Raw genomic sequence first — 11,894 nt, 5'->3', positions numbered from 1 at the left:
TGTTTAACGCGGCAATATCAGAGCTATATGACGACCGCCTGTAATATATCGAGGATGAACCAGACAATCCAGTAATCTACAGCTCACAAAGTTCAAAAGCTACATTACGATGATTATACAAGAGCTTCTCACCTTCTGTCATGTCGTAAAATGCTTTTCCGATTTCCGACATAATATATTTTTCTGTTGCGAAAGATGATAACTTTACTTTTCTGTTTCCTAGTAAGTTTGGGCCAAATTATACTGTACGCCCCCTTAATCAAAATGGAAGCCTACATTTAGTGTCATACACTTATTATTAGTGGTATGCATTTGCATAATTTTATCTCCCTTGAAACTCTTCAAAGAAGTCACGATTAAGTACTAACTAATATTCGTTTATCCATACACTGTTGGGGCTTGATTCAGATATGCAAAGTCTGTAAATGGTTAAATGAAAGCATAAACAAAATGGTCCTCACGTGGGAAAAATGAAGAGATGAAGTAGTGATTATTGTGGATATATTCCTTCATATTTGACAAAATCTGAACAACATGTTGACAAATAAAGTATTTGTCAAGAAGACGAAGAAAGGTAGTGTGATGAAAATAGTCAGGGAGCACTATCTCCGAGATGACATCACATGTGGATCTGAAATTTGTAAATCTTGTGAACATTCTGATGGCCCCCAAATTCTCGTATCGGAACCATCACGTGACAGCAAACTGTGTCCGACACGCCACTACATTGTACCCGATACAAACGTTGTCTTGCATCAGGTAAGCAGCGCACACGAGCTGTAGAGTTGACGGTGTGAACAGTGTCATATATCCCTGATAAATAATTAAATCACGCTAACCATGCTGGTAATCATGTAATACAAAAACAAATCGGTAATTCTAAGTGAAAAGTAACTTTGAGCCCACTCACCCACCGTTGGTAACATTTCTGTCAAAATCGGTGAAATTTATTCCAATAGACATAATTGAAAATTTCATTTCTACACTGACACTGACATTTGTTAATGAGACATTGATATATATGACTCAATAGATACCTTATGATTATAAACCTGGAAATGTTAAAGGCACAGAATAAAGTAAATCTGAGAAACATATTGATTATCTACTCTGGTATGTCGTTACAATTGTGGGCCTGCACTTTGGAGAATGGCTAGTTACATAATTTACCGTATTCGACGTAATAAGCGCTCAGGGCGCTCTCAAAATTAGAAATAGGGGGCTCTTATTAAAATATTATTTTGGTGAGAAAGAAAACAGAGTTAAAAGATCGTAAATTTCGTGGTTTTTGCTGACAGCCTGAAATGATACAAAAGAAATGTCTCTGCGTATTATACACGACAGATATATTTTCCAAATTTTAATTTCCCATAATTATGGGTGCATGAAACACACGAGTGCGTATTATATTATATTATAAATAAGTGTACATTGATCAATCGGAAGGGGTGCTAATTGGGATTGTTCACTAGCCAATATATAAGCAAATATCGCCGTGGGCGCTTATTACAGCGGGGCGCTTATTACGTCGAATACGGTAGTCACAAGCCTGCCTGTTGTGTTGGGAGTAAACACTTTTCACACACTGACTGACAAAAAATGCATGATTTGCTTCAATTCTGGAAGACAGCTGAGATATTTTCTGTTATTCAAGACAATAACCAGTTACCATGGTATTTTCCTCAAAACTAATCATGCTAATATTGCGTTTGTTTAACAGTTTGACGTTCTGGAAGATAAAAGCATTCAAAATGCTATAATTCTTCAAACAGTCATAGAAGAGGTAAGACATCAAACTGATCATCATAATCACTACAAACTGAGTATTGAATTACTTTGCAATAAACATTGCATTGCATGTTGCTGTGTTTGCCATGATGACTACAACATGTATAAGTTTACATGTAATGATTTATGTGAACGTGATCATGATTATGTCATGTATGTGTAAGGATTATAAATGATTGATGTGATTTACTGCACAATTACTTTTCAGGTCAAACATAAGAGTATTCCTGTCTACAAGAGGTTAAAAGATCAGCTGGGAAACTCTGACAAGCATTTCTACACATTCTCCAATGAATACCACAGGTAGGAGAGGCTGTGACAAGGATAATTCTTACCTTGAACATGTGTCATGGGTCCATCCCTTGAACGTGTGTCATGGGTCCTTCCCTTGAACTTGTGTCATGGCTTCATCCCTTGAACGTGTGTCATGGGTCCATCCCTTGAACGTGTGTCATGGGTCCATCCCTTGAACATGTGTCATGGGTCCATCCCTTGAACTTGTGTCATGGGTCCATCCCTTGGACGTGTGTCATGGGTTCATCCCTTGAACATGTGTCACATGTCCATCCCTTGAACTTGTGTCATGGCTGCATCCCTTGAACATGTGTCACAGGTTCATCCCTTGAATTTATGTCATGGATCCATCCCTTGAACTTGTGTTATGGGTCCGCTCAAAAATCCACTCCAAAATCCAAAAAGTCCTCTCGAAACATTCTGTATATGACCTGGCTACATTATAGGATGGTTTTCATTTCAAATTCAAAATCCCAACATGTGCAAGGCAACACTGCAGTGTTTTCACGGATGCTGAAATAGTGCCTTGAATTCATCTTAATCAGAACTGTTGGACAGAGTCTTCATCTATAATGAACACGATGAAATAACATTTTCATTTTGAAAAATTCAAAACCAAACTTATATTGATAATGTTTCAATGAGCCACTTGAATTAGGAGCTTGTAAAGAAATGTCAAACAGAGTATTTGTCATGTGTTTGAAGCTCCATGTTGTTTGACCTCAGAGACACATTTGTGGAGAGGAAGCCAGGCGAGTCCTCCAATGACCGGAATGACCGCGCTATCCGCACAGCGTGCACCTGGTACCAGAATCATCTGCAGGGGGCGTCCCCCGCCATCAACATCGTGCTACTCACCAACGATGTTGACAACAAGGTCAAGGCCACCAAAGAGGGGATAACCTGCTATGCTTGTAAGTTGTGATGGAACTGTGGGAGTGGATGTTGTTTTTTACGTCAGTCAGCTATGTCATGGGTCCATGCTAAATAATGGGGGCATGGCTGGCCAGTAGTATATGTTACAGCAATTGCATCAGATGTTCAGCTTGCACCATCCATGAACAAATGAACTAGCCACAAACCAAAAAAAAATCATAGATCTTATCACCTGCCATCAGCCTTTGCTGATTGCAAGATGAAGGTGACTATCCAAGAAAGTGACCTGTGTTCCCTTGGTTAAGGTCACAGAAGAAATACTGTACTCTGATTGGCTGAATTGTACGTACTGTCAGGTTTGATTGCCATTTATGGATTAGCACATAAGCCAGGTCATGCATTGTAGCCAGCAATCTTCATGTATGTAGTGTTGCCACCAATCTTCATGTCAGTGGTTTAGTGCTTTGAATGGATGGATTAGAGCACATCACAAGTATCCATTATTGTTGTTGTTGTCTTATGACAAGATTTTGCCACTTAGAGTCTGTTCCAATCAGTGATACTTTATAGATGTCAGACAGAACAAGGACATTAGGGGAGTGAATTATACCTGATTATGACATATTGTTGTTTCAGTTGAAGACTATGTAAAAAGTCTGAAAAATGGATCTGAACTTGTAGACAGACTGGCAAGCTCGGATCGATCCATGGTAGGTAACTTCTTCAAGAGGGAACAAGAGTTATCAGTGAAAATGGTATCTGAAGATACTGCCTTTTATGTATTCAGATGTTGCCATGGTTACTGTATTGTGGGACTACTCTTGTCCTCTTGTACTTGCTCCAGGGTGGCTTGTTTGTCTGTTGTTTATTACTGCACTCAACAATATTCCAGCTGTATGACGTTTGTCTGTAAATAATTGAGTCTGGACCAGACAATCCAGACATTAATATCATGAGCATTGATCCACGCAATTGGGATCAATGACATGCATGAACCAAGTCAGCGAGCCTGACCACCATATCCCGTTAGTAGCCTTTTACGACAAGCATAGTCACCTTTTACGGCAAGCATGGGTTGCTGAAGACCTATTCTACCCCGGAATCTTCACGGGTCTACGATGACATGCAATCTACCAAGTCAGCGAGCCTGACTACCCAATCCATCTAGTCGGCTCTTACAACCAGCATAGGTTGCTGGAGACCTAGATTCTTACCTGGAATCCCTACAGGTGTGTAGGAGGGGTATCCCAGTGGTTAAACATGAAAAGTGTTTAGTCAGCATGTTGACGGGCACAGGTGCCCGGTTCGTTAAAGGTGCTGGACATTGCTGTGCAGAGTTGCATCCCTTAGATGTGGCAGAACCCTATGATTGATGGTTCAAATCCTGGTTTGTCCTGATCGTGTTTCTAGGTTTGTCAGCACCATGCCTGTGTGTGACAACATGAGTAATGATAAAAACTAAATTAAACTTTGTCATAACAGTTTTATTAATGAACACTAATTCACAGGAATATATGTCTTTCTTCTAAGGTTTGTACCAAATTACAGTGTAACATGTAATCTGTCTCTTTGACCTTGGCCTGATTAAACAATAAACATGAATTACTGGATGAGTGTAAGAGATGTAGTGAAGGGGATGTAGAGTGTTGAGATGGTCCCTGTTGCAGGTTGGAGACAGCCGTGTGATGTACCCTGAGCACCTAGGGCTGTCCGAGATCCAGCGCGGGATCAAGTCCGGGAAGTATCATCAGGGCAGCTTCCTGGCAAGCCGGGAAAACTACAAGGAGGCCAATGTCAGCGCCCACGACCAGGACAGGATGGTGGGTACTCTGCATGCACAACACTGAAACACAAGGGGCGATGGGGTGGTTAAGGTGTTCACTTGTTTTGCCAAAGATCTGGGTTTGATTCCCCACATGGGTACAATGTTCTGAAGCCCATTTCTGGTGTACCCTGCCATGGTTTCCTGGTATGTTACTAAATTTGTTGAAAAGCTCACTAAATAACACAAACTCACTCAAACACAAAATCTGCTTCTCAGGACTTTTCTGCATTATTATTATATCTATTTCCTTCTCAACATTTGAACTCTGATCACCTGAATGTTATTAGCTTATATTATTGAACAAAAGAAACTTTATATCTTGTGGCTCTGTGCCATGACCAACTCCGTGCAGATGCACATGCATGCTCATCGCTTTAGAAGTGCAGTAATCTTGAACCTGACCTCATGTACGAAGTACCATTGTTTACTAATAACCATGGTGTGATCTGTCAATGTTTCAGATCTTTGTGCAAGGTCTGCAGAACATGAACCGCGCTGTCCATGACGATATTGTTGCAGTAGAGATGTTGCCAGAAGAGGAGTGGAGTTGTCCATCATCCTTGGTACTGCACGACGAGGCTGACAAGACTTTGGACGAGGAGGACCTAGCAGATGTGAGACACTGACGGGTGAACCATTCATCTCTGAGGGGTGGGGATCAGTGGGTCACTCCCGCAAATATCAAGCTGTGGCCGTTTAGTAGAAAAATGTAGATTTATGTTACAGTACTGAATTGAATTTGAAACCAAAAGTGCAGTGTGATGTCTCAAATTAAGAGTGATGTATCTGCTCAAGAACTAGGAACTGTTCCATTGAGTGATCATAGCACTAAGGTGATCTAACTCCCATACTTTAACATACACAATCTCATTAAAATCAGATCTTAGTTCTCGCTATTGCTAAACAAAGATCTGAGGACATTCCATTACGGGTCACGTCAGAACGACCTTTCATCCAACCAATCAAATCGTCGCTTACCAGGTCATGAAAGTGACAGTTGGAATGTGTTTTTTAATCATGCAACCTCGAAAACAATAACACAGGGCATCTGAACGACAGTTGGGGCCAGTACGACTGATTCCATCGAAATTATAGTCTATCTCTCGCTTCTGTGGCATAAACATTTGAACGGAGGATGCGTTGCACAGTACGTGGGAAGCACTGTTACACTCGCAACCATGTATTAGACATTCCGGACTGTTTGTTCGTTCAGTTTTCAAAATTTTAATCGAGAACTTTGTCAACATATTTTTCAATTGTAGTCTGAAATGGAAGTTGCCAGGTTGAAACGAGTGCCGTAAAGCTTGAGAAAGCTGCTTTCTAATTGGCTGATGTTGACTTCTTGTCAGTAATTCCATTGGTCGGTCAAAGTTCGCAAAAGGTCATTCTGATTGTTACATACATAGACTTTTGACAATCCAAGGGCGACAACCATCTTTTTTAACGAGGACCTTATGCTAAGCATCATTGTTTATATAAGTAAAGGATCTGACTTTATTGTCCCTTTGGGTTTGTAATATCCCGAGTTGATGGATGATAAAAATACAGATATATGTCCTGATGTAATAATGGGTTTTCAAGGAAAAACTGGAGAAGAACAAAGTTCCAAAGGATCTGCGACAGCCGACCGCGAGGATTGTGGGTATTATCCAGAGAAAATGGCGTCAGTACTGTGGGATGCTGAGACCGTCACAGCTCAAGGAGGTAGACATCCATATCAGTTTCATTTTGTCCTGTGTCACTTGTTGCTAAACGTCCTGGGAAGATAGGGATCAAAATGATGAACTACAAAATATAATGGATGCTTACAGTGTATGGGACAACTAAGTGTGTCATGGCTCCCAGAGTGCGGATCATTAGTCGACATTGGCATGTTTAATTATTTACAAGGCTGATAAAGCTGTGTTGTTGCTGAATGCTAACCAGTTTTCGAAATATACATTGGCTCGTAGGCCCGAGGCAGACAGATTTGTTCTCGGGCTGATAGTTTTAAATTGCAGCAGGCCCTTACACCCTGCAGTTTAATTTAGTAATTATTTATTAAGAATTATTTTAGTAATGTGATAAACATAACTTTCATATTTATAAACAGTAGGGTTAGACCTTTCAAATGGTGTATGACATCGCTAAGATGTTGATAATTTCTTGATAAATGTAGGCTTCATCCATCACCACTGCATCTCTGGGAACTCAGTGTGATAGCAATGAAAGCTTCTGGTTAATGTGTGTTTTGTAATTTATATTGCAAGGGTATGTCTCCCTGCTTCAGCTGACATGTTTGGGCCTACAGTTTTTCAACTGGGCCCTACAGTTTTCTAAATATTCTGGCCCTTAAGGCTCTCAGTTTACTCTGCTAAGTTTCAGACACTGTTGCTAACCTTATGTTGATATCCATATCAGGGCCCGATTCCACAAAGCAATCGTAGTGCAAAAATGATTATAACTCCCATGATAGACTTACGGTAATCATAGCGCAAAGATGATCATAACTCCCATGATAGCCTTACGGTAATCATAGTGCAAAGATGATCATAACTCCCATGATAGACTTACGGTAATCATAGCGCAAAGATGATCATAACTCCCATGATAGACTTACGGTAATCATAGCGCAAAGATTGCTTTGTGCAACAGGGCCCAGGGGCATAGCTGAAGGAAGCAATCACGTTACAGAACATTTGTTTCTTTAACCCAAATGGCGCTTATTATCGAACACAAGTAGGCCTGTATAGTACATTTGACACAGAGATATCCCTAGAGACCCGTGAAGATCCGGGATAGAATAGGTCCTCAGCAACCCATGCTTGCTGTAAAAGGCGACTTTGCTTGTCGTAGGAGGCGACTAACGGGATCGGGTGGTCAGACTAGCTAACTTGGTTATGCATGTCAGCGTTTCCCAATTTTGTGGATCGATGCTCATGATGTCAATCACTGGATTGTCTGGTCCAGACTTGATTATTTACAGACCACCGTCATATAGCTGTAATATTTCTGAGTGTGGCGTAAAACAACAAACAAAGATATCACAAGAACTTATGCAACAAGCAAACACAACAATATTTAACCAAATCCTCGATGACAGTTTTCACACTGCTAGCCTGGTCAGTTTGTTAATTAACCAAAGCTTTAGTGACTATAACCATGATAACAAATGACTGAAGGAACCCACTAGGATACATTTTTAAAACTTTATTCTATTTTACTTTTGTAGCGAATTCAAAGTGTTTGCACTTGCTTTTTGTGCTATGTTGTAGCTATAACACTGGTCACTATATGTCAATATTTCAGAGTCGCCGCCACCTGTTTGTCCCTGCGGAGAAGCGTATTCCCAGGATACGTATAGAGACTCGTCAAGCTGAACAGCTAGCAGGTCAACGGATCATTGTTGCCATTGACAACTGGCCCAAGAACTCCCGGTACCCACAGGTAAAATGTGAAAACATCTTTCTGTCTTAACCCTAACAAGCTTGACCATTATAGCTTCAGACCATTCCTGTTTTGATCTTTCATATGTGACAGCTGAATAAGAATATTAGATATAATGTTAATCTATGCTTGAATTTTTATTTTTTTTATCAAAATAGTAATTTGTTTGACAATTTGCACTGAGTGACGAGTGGAGCGGGTGGGGGGGAGGGGTCTGGTGGAAGGGGTGGGGGGTAGCTAGTAAGGGGGTTGATGGAGTTGGTGGAGTGGGGTGAGCTAGTGAGGGGGCTGGTGGATGGGGTGGGGTGAGCTAGTGAGGGGTTGGTGGAGGGGGTGGGGTGAGCTAGTGAAGGGGCTGGGAGAGGGGGATGGGGTGGGAGGAGCTAGTGAGGGGGATGGGTGAGGGGGATGGGGTGGGAGGAGCTAGTGAAGGGGCTGGGTGAGGGGGATGGGGTGGGAGGAGCTAGTGAGGGGGATGGGTGAGGGGGATTGGTGAGGGGGATGGGGTGGGAGGAGCTAGTGAAGGGGCTGGGTGAGGGGGATGGGGTGGGAGGAGCTAGTGAGGGGGATGGGTGAGGGGGATGGGGTGGGAGGAGCTAGTGAAGGGGATGGGTGAGGGGGATGGGGTGGGAGGAGCTAGTGAGGGGGATGGGTGAGGGGGATGGGGTGGGAGGAGCTAGTGAGGGGGATGGGTGAGGGGGATGGGGTGGGAGGAGCTAGTGAAGGGGCTGGGTGAGGGGGATGGGGTGGGAGGAGCTAGTGAGGGGGATGGGGTGGGAGGAGCTAGTGAAGTGGCTGGGTGAGGGGGATTGGGTTGGAGGAGCTAGTGAGGGGGATGGGGTGGGAGGAGCTAGTGAGGGGGATGGGGTGGGAGGAGCTAGTGAAGTGGCTGGGTGAGGGGGATTGGGTGGGAGGAGCTAGTGAGGGGGATGGGGTGGGAGGAGCTAGTGAGGGGGATGGGGTGGGAGGAGCTAGTGAAGGGGCTGGTTGAGGGGAATGGGGTGGAGAGAGCTAGTGAGGGGGCCGGGATTTTATGTATATAAAAAAAAAAAATTATCCCCCATAATTCTTGAAAACAATAAGTTAGCTTGAGACTGTTGAAAATTCAGGCTCATGCTACAGGTGGAAGTTCAATGTGGTATTCCTCTCGTACAGATGTACAGTGTTTGTGATTGTGTGGTGCAAGTGTGTCAACAGTCGAACCAGCCCGGCTCGCTAGATTATGTCGGGCCACTTTTAGACTTGAGTAGCCATGTGTTGTTTTTTAAACTACCAAATACAAGAAGTTTGGTTGAAGAGAGAGAACACTATTTTCAAATTTCAACAAGATTAGAACTTCAATCTGGATCGATATCAAACAGGATTCTGTCCCTTGCTGAACTAGTAACATGGGACCCTAACTAGCTTGACAACAATATAGCTTCTGACCAAAGTTTTGAACTTTCATATGTGACAGTTGAAGAACAATATTACATAGATACAATACTAGACAGAAAATTTAGCTAGCCAGTCAGTCAAGTTTGATTTGATTGTCGCTGGCCAGAAAGAGAACGAAATAGCCATGGGAGTCCGAGCAGGTGCTTAGTTTGCACCCTGTGTGGTTCGGAATACAACACATTTTTTCATTATCTGTGTAGATGTATTGGGGACATTTCAATGTAAAGTAAACATTGTTAATGAAAATAAAGAGCATGAGCTAGTTTGCAATTGTTGCACCCGCTTTAATGTTATTGGGACAGTTAAAGTAGGTTTTCAATACTAGCATGGCTGTTGCAAGAGGTGTACCAAAGTTTAATGTTAACATGAATACATGACTTTTACAAACACACTGCAATTGTTGAACCCATAGGGGTTGAAATCAGTAATTATGTAGCTGCAGGTGAAAACATATCTTTTCTCAAAACAACATCCAAGGTCAAGGTCAAATATAAAATGGTGGTCCCTTAGTTTGGAATCCTAGATAAATCATCATCGTCATTGTCATCATCATCATCATCATCATCATCATCATCATCATGTAAGTAAGTGAAGCCTGTCGACCAATACATGCTTCTCTGTGTGCAGGGCCACTTTGTGAGAAAGCTGGGTGCTGTGGGGGACAAGGAGACGGAGAACGAGGTGCTACTGCTCGAACATGATGTCCCACATTCCAACTTCTCCGAGACTGTGCTCAGCTTCCTGCCCAAGATGCCCTGGAGTATCTCAGAGGATGTGAGTTGATTCACGTGCGCATGTGCAGCTCAAGGGGTGCATTCGAGTCCATTCTATCCTCTGGGGACACAGTTCTAAAATTTTCCCTACCTTATCTACCCCTAAAGCGGGAGATAAGGAATTAGTATAAGTCGGGATAAGTATAAATGATATATTTACTCTAAAAACTACAATTCTGTATCATGGTATATATTGTGTCATGACACCAGTATCATGATAACCCATTATGATCCAGGGTAGAATAGGTCTTTAGCAACCCATGCTTGCGGTAAAAGGCTACTATGCTTGTCGTAAGAGGCAAGTAACGGGATTGGATGGTCAGGCTCGCTGACTTTGTTGATACATGTCATCGTATCCCAATTGTGTGGATTGATGCTCATGATATCAATCACTGGATTGCCTGGTCCAGACTCGATTATTTACAGACCGCCATCATATAAATGGAATATTGCAAGTGCGGCATTAAACAACAAACAAACTAACAAACAAACAAAAGTATCATGATATGCTCTGTGTCAAGACTTGTGTCTTTTCCAGACCCAATGGACCCGTGAAGATTCCGGGGTAGAATAGGTCTTCAGCAACCCATGCTTGCCGTAAAAGGTGACTATGCTTGTCGTAAAAGGCGACTAACGGGATCGGGTGGTCAGGCTCGCTGATTTAATTGATACATGTCGTCGTATCCCAATTGTGTGGATTGATGCTCATGATATCAATCACTGGATTGCCTGGTCAAGACTCGTTTATTTACAGACCGCCATCATATAAATTAAACAACAAACAAACAAACAAAAGTATCAAGATATGCTCTGTGTCAAGACTTGTGTCTTTTCCCAGACCCAATGTCATGTTGCTGTTGTCTTCCATACAGGACATGAAGCATCGCCAGGACCTGCGTCACATCACCGTGTGTAGCGTCGACCCTCCCGGCTGTACCGACATTGACGATGCTCTCCACTGTCGCAACCTGGACAACGGCAACCTGGAGGTATGTTGATCCCTCAGTCATCATCATATGATCGTTGATATCCTGGTTAGTGCGCTAAATTACAATATTTGCATCTTGAAGTCTTTTGCAGTCATCATACTGTCAGCCTATATATGTGTAGAGATCAGAGTTTGCAAGGTTTATGTACTCTGTAGGATAACAAACTTCATTCACCAAATTCAAGGGGAGGTAAATGCTGTTGCACCTTCAATGTTCATTGTGTGGGGTGTGGGAGATCTCATTGCACGGAGCTTGGGGAATTGCATGTGCACAATAAAGTCTTGATTGTTGAAATGCTTGGATGAAATGGGTGCTTGTGTTTGTTATACAAAAAGTATGCGCAGAAAAAGAATCATTCACGATGCAACTTCGAATTTGTTAGAAGGCTAAGGGTCTAGAAGGCTCAATGTTCATATGCCAACTAGTGCTGTATTTTTCATGTATCCCCGGCTACCTTCACATTGGAATATTTGTCCTGTCCTTGGT

The 11,894-nt window shown here is 42.4% G+C and overlaps 1 protein-coding gene across 1 annotated transcript in view; it reads left to right on the top strand.

Moving 5' to 3' along the window:
• The first annotated feature begins 449 nt into the window (after positions 1 to 449).
• The window catches only part of LOC139445898 (exosome complex exonuclease RRP44-like), a 29,237-nt gene continuing 17,792 nt past the window's right edge, over positions 450 to 11,894 (top strand). The window contains exons 1-11 of the mRNA XM_071227149.1: positions 450 to 759; positions 1,721 to 1,783; positions 1,997 to 2,091; positions 2,809 to 2,996; positions 3,595 to 3,668; positions 4,626 to 4,778; positions 5,245 to 5,397; positions 6,365 to 6,487; positions 8,072 to 8,209; positions 10,274 to 10,420; positions 11,292 to 11,408. Of these exons, the coding sequence (XP_071083250.1) occupies positions 535 to 759; positions 1,721 to 1,783; positions 1,997 to 2,091; positions 2,809 to 2,996; positions 3,595 to 3,668; positions 4,626 to 4,778; positions 5,245 to 5,397; positions 6,365 to 6,487; positions 8,072 to 8,209; positions 10,274 to 10,420; positions 11,292 to 11,408 (1,476 nt within the window). The 5' untranslated portion in view covers positions 450 to 534. The remainder of the gene's footprint in view (positions 760 to 1,720; positions 1,784 to 1,996; positions 2,092 to 2,808; positions 2,997 to 3,594; positions 3,669 to 4,625; positions 4,779 to 5,244; positions 5,398 to 6,364; positions 6,488 to 8,071; positions 8,210 to 10,273; positions 10,421 to 11,291; positions 11,409 to 11,894) is intronic.

This window comes from Haliotis cracherodii, unplaced genomic scaffold (assembly GCF_022045235.1).
Source record: "Haliotis cracherodii isolate W230 unplaced genomic scaffold, xgHalCrac1.p SCAF_10, whole genome shotgun sequence".
NCBI classification, from domain to species: Eukaryota; Metazoa; Mollusca; class Gastropoda; order Lepetellida; family Haliotidae; genus Haliotis; species Haliotis cracherodii.
The sequence above is the reverse complement of the archived record's forward strand: the minus strand, read 5'-3'. Positions and strand labels throughout refer to the sequence as shown.